The sequence below is a fragment of the Octodon degus genome, unplaced genomic scaffold (genome assembly GCF_000260255.1).
Source record: "Octodon degus isolate 3935 unplaced genomic scaffold, OctDeg1.0 scaffold00050, whole genome shotgun sequence".
Lineage (NCBI taxonomy): Eukaryota > Metazoa > Chordata > Mammalia > Rodentia > Octodontidae > Octodon > Octodon degus.
In genome coordinates, this window is record NW_004524626.1 from 6211574 (window position 1) to 6224006 (window position 12433).

The 12433-nt window shown below is 51.4% G+C and overlaps 1 protein-coding gene across 3 annotated transcripts in view; it reads left to right on the forward strand.

Moving 5' to 3' along the window:
• The first annotated feature begins 6246 nt into the window (after positions 1–6246).
• Positions 6247–12433, forward strand: part of Stk11 (serine/threonine kinase 11) — a 23310-nt gene continuing 17123 nt past the window's right edge. Inside the window, exon 1 of one of the 3 annotated variants that reach the window (XM_023716832.1) lies at positions 6247–7172. In XM_023716832.1, coding sequence (XP_023572600.1) covers positions 6883–7172 — 290 coding nt within the window. In that variant the 5' untranslated portion in view covers positions 6247–6882. The remainder of the gene's footprint in view (positions 7173–12433) is intronic. The other 2 variants (XM_023716831.1, XM_004632669.2) reach the window with 2 other exon arrangements.

Below are 12433 nucleotides of genomic sequence, written 5' to 3' on the forward strand. Positions count from 1 at the left end.
AAAAAAAAAAAATCATAGAAGCGGGGCTGGGGAGATGGCTCAGTAGAATAAGCGCTTGCCTGTCAAGTGCAAGGGCCTGAGTTCAATCCTCAGTTCCGCCCCCCCACCCAAAAAAAAACCTCACAGAAGTAGAGTATGGTGGTGCGCATTTGTAATTCCAGCACTCTGGGAAACTGAGGTAGGAGGGTTGTAAGTTTGACTCCAGCCTGGACTATTTAGCTAGAATCTATCTCAAAGAAGAAAAATAATCATTAGTAGACACTGAATTTCACGTATGTAGCCATTTTGAGTGCCCGGCTCTGTGGCATTAAGTGTGTCGCATAGCTGTGCACTGTTCCCACTTTCTACCTCGGGGACTTTCCGTCTCGTGCAGCTGACCCCAGTCCCCACCCCAGCCCAGCACCGACATCCCCTTCTGTCCCTGTGGCTCTGAGGACACGCTTGGCCGTCCTGGGAGTGGACCTTGTGGTACACATCCTTCTGTGCCTGACTCAGCTCCCTGAGCAGCGTACCCTCGAGGTCCATCCATGTCAAAATGTGGTCAGGACCTCATTCTTTTCATAGCTACGTAATGTTCCATTATATGAATGAGACACATTTAGTTTAGCCATTTTTCTGTCTCCGTGGTTAGGCATTTGGGATTTGGGCTCTTTCCTTTTTTTTTTTTTTTTTTTGTTTAATAGGGTTGGGCCTTGGAGACAGGGTCTCAGGTATTCGAGGCTAGGCTTGAACTAACAATATAGTCCAGCCTGGCTGTGAACGCATGATGATATGTTCCTGGGTGCCAGGATCACAGGCATGTATTACCACAGCCACTGGCTTTTGTTTTGTTTTGGGGGGGGAACCAGGGATTGAACTCAGACCCTTGTGGTTGCCAGGGAAGCACTTATTCTACTGAGCCATCTCCCTGGCCCACTTTGTTTTGTTTTGAGACAGGGCTTCACTATGCAGTCCAAGCTGCCTTTGAACTCACTTTGTAGCCCAGGGTGACTTGTATTCCAGCAACCTTCCTGCCTCAGCCTCCCCAGTACTGAGATTACAGGCATGCACCTACACAACTGGCATGCATCCACCTTTTATTGATTTTAGGCTTTCTTTCTTTCTTTCCTTTTATTTCATCTTTTTTTGTTTTTTTTTTTTGGTAGAACCAGGGATTGAACTCAGACCCTTGCGCTTGCCAGGGAAGCACTTATTCTACTGAGCCATCTTCCCGGCCCCTATTTCATCTTTTTTTTTTTTAATTTTTATTTATGAGAGAGAGAGAGAGAGAGAGAGAGAGAGAGAGAGAGAGAGAGAGAGAGAGAGAGAGAGTGTGGTGTGTGTGTGTGGCCAGTTCAGCCCACCAGGGGGCGGGGCTGGCTGGCATGTGGTGCTGGGGATCGAACAGCGGTCCCTGATGCTTTGCCAAGCTTGTTCCAAATAGGTGCTTTAGACACTGAGCCATCTCTCCAGCCCTATTTCATCTTTTTGAGACAGGGTCTCACTATGTAGTTCAGGCTGGCCTTGAGTTCACTTTGTAGCCCAGGCTGATCTTAAAACTCTTAACGATCCTTCTACTTTAGCCTCCCAAGTGTTGGAATTACAGTCCTGTGCCACCAAGCCCGGCTCTTTTATTGATTTTTGGCTTGGTTGCTGGCAAGGGAATCCCGGGCATTGTGCGTGCCAGGCAAGAGCTCACTATTGAGTCGCGTGTCCCCCTTTCTGCTTTACATGAGATCATACGTTTGTTGCCCTGAACACCATGGTTCCTAAATATCACATAGACTGCCCAGAGGGGCCTGCTTCTTCCAGGCTGTCATGTATACTGTGTGCAGTTCTCTGTGCTGTGCCTTGGGTTCAGGTTCAGGGAAGGTTCACATCCTGTGAGCGTCGGATGTTCATCTGTCATCTTTTAGCTCGCCCTCCCCACCCCAATTTTTTTCTCAGTTTTTCTTTCCTGTGGTTTGGTTTTCATGAAAATCAGTTGTTTTTCCTGTTATGTTTCCCACAGTCTAGACTTGTTATATCTTTTTTTTTTAATTTGCTTGTTGTTTTTTTTTTAAAAAAATTATTTATTTACGTGTGTGTGTGGCCAGCTCAGCCCACCAGGGGTCGGGGCTGGCTGGCATGTGGTGCTGGGGGATTGAACCGCGGTCCCTGTACTTTGCTAAGCTTGTTCTAAGTAGGTGCCTTAGACCACTGAGCCATTTCACCAGCCCTTGTTTTTTGAGATAGGCTATCACTAAGTAGCCCAGGCTGGCCTTGGACTCTGGGTGATCCTCCTGCCTCAGCTTCCTGAGTGCTGGGATCACAAGTGTGTGCCACCATGCTCAGTTCCACTGTCTAGAATTTGCCATTCTCTTTCTTTGTACTAATTTAAGTTTGTTTGTTTTTTTTTGTGTGGCTGGCTCAGCCAGCCCTGGGGAATGTGGTGCCAGGGATTGAACTGTGGTCACTGAGCTTGCCTAAGCTTGCTTAAGCAAGCACTTTAGACTATTGAGCTATCTCACTGGCCCCCTAATTTAAGTTTTTGAGGAGGTGACCTGCTCACTTGTGCAACCAATGAAGAAAACAGCCTGGTAAGCTGACTGCAGTGGCCTACAACAGTCCCAACATTCTTAGAGGGTAAAGCAGGAGAATTAAAAGTTCAACACCAGCCTGAAAAACTTAGTACCTGTCTCAAAACATGATTTTTTTTTAAAGGTCTAGGTAGGGCCAGGGAGATAGCTCAGTGGCACAAGTGCCTACTTGGCAAGTACAAGGTTCTCTGTTTGATTCCTGGTATCCAGAAGCACACATATGTATGGTCTGGGGATGTAAACTCAGTGGGAAGGCCTGGTACCACAAAATAAAAACAAAAACAAATTCACCCTCCCAGCTCTTAAGACCCAGTAATTCCACTCCTTGATACCTGCCCTCAAGAAATGAAAAAATACATTCATACAAACATGTACACATGTTCACAGCAGCCAGAAGTTGGCATTAACTCCACTGTCCATAGATGGACAGAGGGACATGTAGCAAGGTTTGTCCCAACTGGAATATTACTCAACCAAGAAAAGGAGTGTGGCTATGACTCTTGCCACATCATGGATGAACCTTGAGGGCACTATGCTCAGAGAGAAAGAGGCCAGACAGAGGTCACACAGTGTGGGCTCTGTGGACAGGCAATGCCCAGGACAGGCGAACCCAGAAACAGGGAGTGGACTTGGGGGTGCATAGGGTTGAGAAGGAGATAGGTATAAAAACAAAGATATTTATGTTTTGGATAGACCTTGAAGAGTGATGAAAAGTCTGTATATAAAGTGACTGAATGGGGGCTGATGAGATGGCTCAGTGGTCTAAAGCACCTACTTAGAACAAGCTTAGCAAAGCACAGGGACCGCGGTTCAATCCCCCAGCACCCCATGCCTGCCAGCCCGCCCCCTGGTGGGCTGAGCTGGCCACACACACACACACACACACACACAAATAAATAAATAAATAAATAAAATGAAAAAAAAAAAAGTGACTGAACAACACAGACACCCTGTCTCAAAAACAAAACAAGGGGTAGGGGTAGAGCTCATTGGCATAGCACCTGCCTGGCAAATGCAAGGTCCTGAGTTCTATTCCTGGTGCCAAAACCCAAAACAAAACAAAGAACGGCGGCAGTGTGGATTTTCACTGAGGGTCTTTCGTATGAGGAACAACTCTATGCTCAGGGAACTCTTTTTTTTTTTTTTTTTTTTTGCGGAACCGGGGATTGAACTCAGGCCCTTGCGCTTGCCCGGCAAGCACTTATTCTACTAAGCCATGTCCCCGGCCCCTCAGGGAACTCTTGATGGCTTTGGAGAACATATATGATTGTCACAACTGGGGGACCTCCTGTCATGGAGCAGGTGGAGGCCAGTGAAGCTGTCTGGCACCTTGTAGCGCCCAGGAATATCTGCATAGACAATGAGCCGGCCCCAGTGTCCCCAGTGTGTAGGGGGTGACAGATGGTGACATGAATGTGTGTGTTCTAGGATTGCTGCTCCATCTGTAGCAATATGATAAAGCCCAGCAAACTGTGTCAATCCCAAGCGTCTTGCTGCGAAGGTCAGTATGTAGGGTCAGGGTAGAGGTGGGGGTCACTGGTCCCCAGACCGGCATGCCTTTGCTGCAGTCCACGTGCCCCCTCTAGTGGCCACAGGAGTCCACATAGCCTGCTCGCGCCTGGGATCCATCCAAACTTTTTTTTTTTTAATACAGGCTCTTACTGTGTAGTTCAGGCCAATCTTGAACTTGTGATCCTCCTGCCTCAGTCTCCCAAGGGCTGGGATGACAGAACTGTGCCTCCACGCCTGGCTTGCCAAGTATTTTAATGAACACGTTAAAGCTCATGTCAGCAGGGCCTGATGGCACAGGCCCATCATCCCGGCACTTTGGGAGACTGAGACAAAACTGCAAGTTTGAGTCCAGCCTGGACAACTTGATGACTTGGAGGCTCTGTCTCAAAATGAAGGGCTGGGGAGATAGCTCAGTGGAGTAAGTGCTTGCCTGGCAATCATAAGGTCCTGAGTTTGATCCCTAGTACCACCCCCCCCCAAAAAAAACCCAAAAGCCCCTAATAATTTAGTGAGGGGCCGGGGAAATGGCTCAGTGGAATAAGCACTTCCCTGGCAAGTGCAAGGGCCTGAGTTAATCCCCGATTCAAAAAAAAAAAAAAAAAACCTATTCTCAAAATAAAAATTGGGTTGGAATGCTCAGTGCAAAGGCCCTTGGTTCCATCCTCCGGACTGCATACTGATTAATCTGAGGGAGCCAAATTCAAGGGATTAATGGGAAAGCTGCTTGAAGTGGTTTCCCTCACAAACACCCCAAGACACCAGGCTCAATGGTATAACTGTAACTTCAGCTACTCAGGCTGAGGCAAAAAGGGTTCGGAAATTCAAGGCCAGCATGGGCAACTTAACGGGACCATGGCTCAAAATGAAAGGTGCTGGGGATGTAGTTCATTGGTAGAGCATTTGATTAACATATAGGAGGCTCTAGGTTTCATCCCAGGAGAGAGAGAGAGAGAGAGAGAGAGAGAGAGAGAGAGAGAGAGAGAGGCCACCCAAAGGGACTGAGAACATAGTTCAACGTGTGTGAAGTGTGCTTAACAGGCAAGAAACTTGGGGTTCGAACTGGGCGTGGTGGCGCATGCCTATAACCCCCAGCACTCGGGAGGTTGAGATAGGAGGATCTCTGCCAGTTTGAGACCAGCCTAGAGACTACAAAAGTGAGCACAAGGCCAGCCAGAACTGCATGAAATCCTGTCTCAAAAAAAAAAAAAAAAAAAAAAAGCAGCTTGGGGTTCAGTTCTCAGCACAAAAACACGAACCCCCAAATGCAAGAACTCCAAGCACTCCCCCCCAAAAAAAAATTTGGTTCCTGAGCCCATTTTACAGATGAGAAGCCAGAGGCAGAGGGACTAACAGCATCCTCAGAGCCTCCAAGACAGGATGATTGTCCTAGCACAATAGTGCAGAGTGAACAACCCATCGAGGCATCCACCTGTCATCCCAGCTACCCAAGAGTCTCAGGGAGGAGGATCCCAAGTTCGAGCTCAACCTGTGTAACTTGGTGAGACAATCTTCTCTCAGAACTTAAAAAAAAAGAGCGAGGGAGAAAACACTGCCGGGCACAGATAGGGGCGATCTCAACCTTATCAAGCCATATTTGTCAGCTCTTCATGTTTTGCACCTAAAGTACTCCTGACACGATGCCAGCTGCCCTCCCAGTTCTCCCCGCCAGGTCAGGGCAGAGCCCGTTTTGTGTGCGTCTCCGCCCCTCCAGCCCCACCCGCGCTTGATAAAGTCTTGGCACCGAATTGGCCACTTTAGGCTACTTTTTGACCTTTGACCCCACCCAAAGAGGGTTCGTGAACAGATCTGGCTGGTGTGGGGCCCTTGCTCTCGGACTCTCCGTGACTTCGAACTTCCCACTAACCCGCATCCACTTCACGGAGATCGTTAGCAACAGTAACCTCCGACATCAGCCCCAAACCTCACTGAGGGTAGAGTGCCTAGCCCTCCCGTGTCCTCTTTCCGTCCACCTTCTCCTTGACGGGCATCTCCGTCGACCAATCAGAGATTCGTCTCCGCCTTCTGGGCAGAGCCCATAGTCGACCAATCCTCGCTCGGGCGCCCACCCGGATCCAAACGGTCCAATCATCAGCGACAGCGGGGGCGAGCCAAAGGGGAGGTGCCAGTAATTGCAGCCAACGGTTGCGCACATCCGCGCCGCGTGGGGGCGTGTCCCACGACGGGGCGTGCGCCCGCGGCGGGGCGCAGGGCGGTAAACAAGATGGCGGTGTCGTGTCGGGCGCGGAAGGGGGAGGCGATCCGGAGCGCCCGGGAGTGAGGTTCCGGGCCGGGAGGGCGGCGCCGGCGGCCCTCGAGGGCAGCCTTGCATGGGCTGGATCCCCCCTCGCCGCCGCGCCTCCTGCTTTCGCGCGGCTGCCGCGGCGAGGGGGACGCGACGCCCGGGTTCAGTCAGCCTTTGGAAGCCTGTTTTGGAGCCTGCGGCCTGCATCGCCCCGGCTTCCCGGTGGCGGCCGACGGCCGGTGGTCCCGGGCTCGCGGCGGTGGAGAGCGCGGGGCCGGGCATGGACGGCGCGGACGGGCCCCAGCGCGTTCGCCGCCTTGGCCGAGCTCCTGGACGATGATGACCTAGAGCCTCAGTGCCCGGGGACAGCCGCGACCGTCGCAGGAAGACTTCCCGTGGACTTGGCGGGGGGTGGGGGGTGGGGGTCTGTCCGTTACCTTTCTTTCTTTTTTTTTTTTTTTTAAACGTTTGGAGAAGGGAAGCCAAGGCCGGAGGCAGGCGTCGCCCGTCAGGGGGACCGAGGGGACAAGGGGTGGGAGGCGTGGAGGTCTTCCTGGCGCCGGGCCCAGGATGGACGTGGCCGACCCGCAACCACCGAGCCTGTTCCCTGAGGGTGAGCTGATCGCCGTGGGTATGGACACCTTCATCCACCGCATCGACTCCACCGAGGTCATCTACCAGCCGCGCCGGAAGCGCGCCAAGCTCATCGGGAAGTACCTGATGGGCGACCTGCTGGGCGAGGGCTCCTACGGCAAGGTGAAGGAGGTGCTCGACTCCGAGACGCTGTGCCGCAGGGCCGTCAAGATCCTCAAGAAGAAGAAGCTTCGGCGCATCCCCAATGGCGAGGCCAACGTGAAAAAGTGAGTGTGGGTCTAGGGTCGAGCCTGGCGTTTGCTTGCTTGCTTGCTTGCTTGCTTGTTTCCTTCCTTCCTTCCTTCCTTCCTTCCTTCTCTCCTTCCGTCCTTCCCTTCCTCCTTCCCTCCCTCCCTTTCTTCCGCTTTTCCTCCTCTTCCTTTTTTCATTTCCCTTTCTCTTTTGTCTTTCTTCCCACTTGTTTTTATTCCTCCTTTCCTTTGCCCTTTTTCCTTCCAGCTTTCTTCCTTCCGAGTTTTTCTTCATCTTTTCTCCTGCCTGCTTTTTATTCCTCTTCCCCCCCACATTTTCTTTCATTTCTTCCGCTTTCTTTCCCACTTGTTTTCCACCCTTTCTGAGTTCTGTCTTTTCTTTCACTTCCTGTCTGACTGCTTTCCTTCCTAAACTCTCTCCTCTTTCTTTTATTCCTTCTCTCTTTACTTTCTTCTTCTCTTCCTTCTATCTACCTCTTGTTTTCCTCTCTTCTTCCTAAAGATTGAGCTGACAGGTGATGTGTGCCCCCCCCCCCCAGCCAAGGACAGTGTGTCAGGGCATTGCAGGAGGACTTTTCCTAAGGCGGGGTACCCCCCTATGTGCTGTCCAAAGAAGGGATGCCCCTTCTCCTGCTTCTTGACTGCAGCCTGTGTTAGTTTGGGCCCTGTAAATTTGTCCACACAGTCATAGCAGTTTTTGTGTGCTGTGTGGTCATTATGGGGCAGGCGAGGTGGGGTTTGTTTATGTTGTCCAAGGGGAATCTTATAGTTGCCAAAAATAATTGTTTGCTACAGCTTATCGGCTGGTAGAAGGAAAACATGGCCTCTTGTTCTTGCCTAGCATGGGAAGCTGGAATATCCCTCCTTTGGCTTGAGTGGCCCTGCCCGGGCTTGCTGTGCTGGCCCTGAGCGGCCTTGTGTTTCCACAGATTTCTTGGGGCACTGCTGCCCCAAGCGCCCCCGCACCAAAGCCCCTCCTCCCATAGCTGGTACCTCTTTATCATTCACCAAACTCCTGCTCTGCCTCTCTGTCCTGACTTCACTCCCACCCCACCCCCATTTCCAAGAAGGGACCTTATCTGCTGGACCAGACTGCGGGACTGGAGGGGACACCCTATAAGGTGGACGGTGACCTTGGAGACAGTCCTGATCCCTGAGGCCCACTGGGCTCTGCTCCTTTTACCCAGCTTGCCTAGCCTTTGAGCTGTGACAGGGCCTGTGATATCCCGCCAGCCTGAAGCCTGAAGCCTGAAGCCTGAAGCCGAGTAGCAGGCGCCAAAGCTAAGGCTCTTGAGAGTCAGAGTGGCTGGGTTGAAATGGGACCAGCAGAGAAGGTGGCCAGATTCTCTGGGGTGCCTAGCAAAGGGGTGCCCTATTAGAAGCTGGGGCCAGGTGTCCTGGGGGCCAGGCCCTGGACTGCCTCCCCCAGCCCTCGGCTTATCCTGGCTTGAGTGCAGTTTCTGATCACTCTTTTCTCTTAAATCAGAAGCGTGTGAGGGCGAATCTGGCCCACGGCTGCCAGTTTGTGATTTCTGTGCCTGATGTTCCCAGACCTTGACTGGAGTACAGGGTCGGGTGGATGCTGAGGGTGGGGGCTCTCTGTACAGGTGGTGCCTAGGGAAGAGCTGTCTGTGTTGTGAATGCCCCAGGCAGCGTGGTTTTCCTTTTTCTCCTAGCTGACCCCTTACTCCCCTAACATTGGCTTCAGAATCTCAGTCCTACCCTTGACCCCTTGCTGCCTCTCTTCATCTAGAGGGAGGTAGCCTTGGGCCTCTAGAAGGGGTCTACCTAGTACCCCAGGGTCCTTGTACTCTCCTGCTGCGCTTTGTGATTGTCACCATTGGCAGACCAGCGGCTTCTAAAGTCCATCCAGCTAGAAGTGCCTGCTGTAGTAGTTATCTGTCCATCTGTCAGTCCATCCGTCCCCCCTCTTTCCTCCCCATCCTGACTTGCCTTGGGTTCTTGGTGCCAGGAGGAAGCTACCCACCTGCACATTCCAGGGTCTTGAGGTGCAAACCCGCTCACTTGAGAAGTCCTGTAGCGTGATGAGGCGTCAGTGGGCAAGGGTAGAGGTGCAGCCTGTGACTGGCAGAGTGCTATGTGGATGATCAAGACCCCTGTTCTAGATGCCGAGTCTTAGGTCTTTTTTTTTTTTTTTGCGGAACTGGGGATTGAACTCAGGTCCTTGCGCTTGCCAGGGAAGCGCATATTCCACTAAGCCATCTCCCCGGCCCCCTCTTAGGCCTTTTTTAATTTTAATTTTTATATGTTTGCAGTGTGTAGTGATCACATTTCTCACGGGGTGTTCGTATACATACACAAACCTGTCTGAGTTCCGAGTAATACAGGCATGTCACGGTGGCGTGTGGGCAACAGCAGGGCATTCTGGCTGGTGGCCAGTCCCTGGTTGCTGGGTGGTCAGTGCAGGTTCTGAGAACTTATGTCAGCAGCCTGAGGAAAGCAGTAGAGACAGGCTGGAGCTGTGCGAGGTGACCCTGTCAGAATGGGTGAGGAAACTGAGGTAGAAGTGAAACAGTGGGTAGAACCTGGACTGGGCTTTGTATTGGGGTTCTCTAATGTCTCTTTGTAGCTTGTGACCCAGGTTCCACCCATGGGTGCAATAAGTCCCTACTGCTGGTGGTCCCAACTTGGGGAGGGGGCAGCTGACATTTGGGGAGACATGAAAGCCCAGTCTCTTGTGCAGCCCCTCTGCAGTGAGTGACCTGTCCTGTAGGGGCCACACAGCAACATGAGGCCAGAGGAGACTGGAGTGAGGCTGCCACTTGCTGGCTTCTAACAAGAAGAGGTGTCCAGCTCCCCAGCCAGCCTCACTGCCAGCTGGCTATGGGGCAAAAGGCCCCTTTGTTTGTGCTGAGTTTAATAAACTCACTCAATCTGTTTCTCTCATAGTGGAGTATCCAGAAGCTTCCCAACAAGCCTCCCGAGTCCTGTCCTCCAGGCTGTGAAAGCTTTTTTTCTTAGAGTGCGATGTTGTAGACATTGGCAAGGTGGCGGGTGAGGGAGTGGGCTGAGCCAACTGGTGTCCTTCCTTCCCTTCCCAGGAAGCCCCCAGGCCTGATGCCAAAGGAAGTCATGCATTTTCCTTAAGAAACAGGAGAGCTCCTAAGACATCAAAAAGTTAAAAATAAGTTGATGAGGCAACTTTTCTATTGGGGCGCAATAGAGGGGACACCTCTCCAAACTAGGGATGGAGGTATTGTACATGTTTAGCTATTTTATTTTAGTTTAGTTTATTTTATTTTGAGACAGTCTCACTAATTCTCTTAAGTTCCCTGAGCTGGCCTTGAACTTGCTGTAATCACTCTGCCTCAGCCTTCTGAGTGGCTGGGATGACAAGTGTGCCACATTCTGAGTTGTGGGTCTGCATGGATGACAGTGTCATTTTTTGCTCCTGATTCTCTCCATGTTTTTCTGGCCGATCAGTCCTGTCTGAGGTTTCTCTGCTTCTGCAGGTTACATTTTGTCCTTATCATATTGGCAAGTGGTAAGATGCAAACCAGCCACACACAGAACTGGGGCTACAGCCTGAGGGGGCCACGTGTACTGAGCTGCTGTGGGACAGCTCATGGAGCACCTGGCCCATGGCCACCTGTGGCTCAGCCTCTGTCCTCCTCCATCTGGGGTGAGGGAGCATTTGCTGTGACCATGTCCTTTCTGCTGGAGGTACGACAGGCTGCTTGAGAAGAGGACATGAGGCACTATGCTCAGCTATCCCCTGAGAGCCTTGTGTGGTGAGATGGCAGAAGCACCTTGCCCTGTACCAGACCCTCCTCCGTCTGTCACCACTGCTGGGGCCTAGGTGGTGCTGGTAGTTCCTGAGGGTGCACTGAAGCTCCATATGAGGGACAGGAGGTATGTTGTCACCCTAGGGGTGACTGATGGATACTTGGATCCTGATGGGGAATACTTGGGATTTTAATGAGTTAGACTCAGAATGCTGGACATTGTCGGCTCTCATTCTCAGCAGACAATGTTCCCAGTGGACTTGACAAGACCCTGGCATTTGTGGGGGCCCTGTGTTTGGAAGAATTCTATTGAGGGGGCTGGTGAGATGGCTCAGTGGTCTAAAGCACCTACTTAGAACAAGCTTAGCAAAGCACAGGGACCGCAGTTCAATCCCCCAGCACCACATGCCAGCCAGCCCCACCCCCTGATGGGCTGAGCTGGGGACACACACACACACACACACACACACACACAAATTTAAAAAAAAAAAAAAAAAGAATTCTATTGAGGGCCCAGGCTGGCTAGTGCCAGAGGTGGCATTGGCGGGACACCTTTGCTGGCACTGTGGGCTCCTGAGTGTACTGGGCCTTGCCTCTGTGGTTGTCTCTCAGTGAGGCAGGAGCTTGGGGCTGGACCTGTCCGCATTGCTGGGGAGGCAGATGGGGCAGGGCTGGCTTGTGCTGGGCTTGGGTACTTGTGCTGAGCATTGGTGGGGAGCCAGGCCAGAAGTTCCTTAGCTCCTTGTGCCCTGAACTGGACTGTGTCTTTTTACTTTATAGCATTATTGATATATAGTTCACATATGGAGTTTGTCTTTCTTTGATCTTTTTTTTTTTTTTAATTAAATAAAGACAAGGTCTTGCTGTACAGTTCAGGATGGCCTTGAACTCACTTTTTAGCCCAGGCTGGCTTCCATCTTGTAGTGATCCTCTTGCCTCAGCCTTCTGAGTGCTGGGATTACAGGTGTGCTCCATCACATCTGACATTGTTTTTTGTTTTTTGTTTTTTTTCCTGAAAGTGGGGATTGAACTCAGGGCCTTGTGCTTGCCAGGGAAGCGCTTATTCTGCTGAGCCATCTCCCCGGCTTTCATTGTTTGTATTTGTGTGTGTGTGTGTGTGTGTGTGGCCAGCTCAGTCCACCAGGGGGCGGGGCTGGCTGGCATGTGGTGCTTGGGGATTGAACTGCGGTCCCTGTGCTTTGCTAAGCTTGTTCTAAGTAAGTGCTTTAGACCACTGAGCCATCTCACCAGCCCCCATTGTTTGTATTTTTAAGACAGGTTCTCCAAGATATATTCTAGTCTGACTTTGAACCCACTGACAGCCACTGTATACCCTAGGCTGGTCGGAAACACAGGGGGCTCAGCCTCCCAAGTGCTAGGGTTACAGCCATGCACCATCACACCCAGCTGAAGTTTATCTTTGAAATCACACAGCAGTAGCATTTACTCCACTGACAGATTTGTGTAACTGTCCCCTCTAATTCCAGAGGTGTTATATAACATCACCCTGAAAGAAACCTTTTTTTTTTT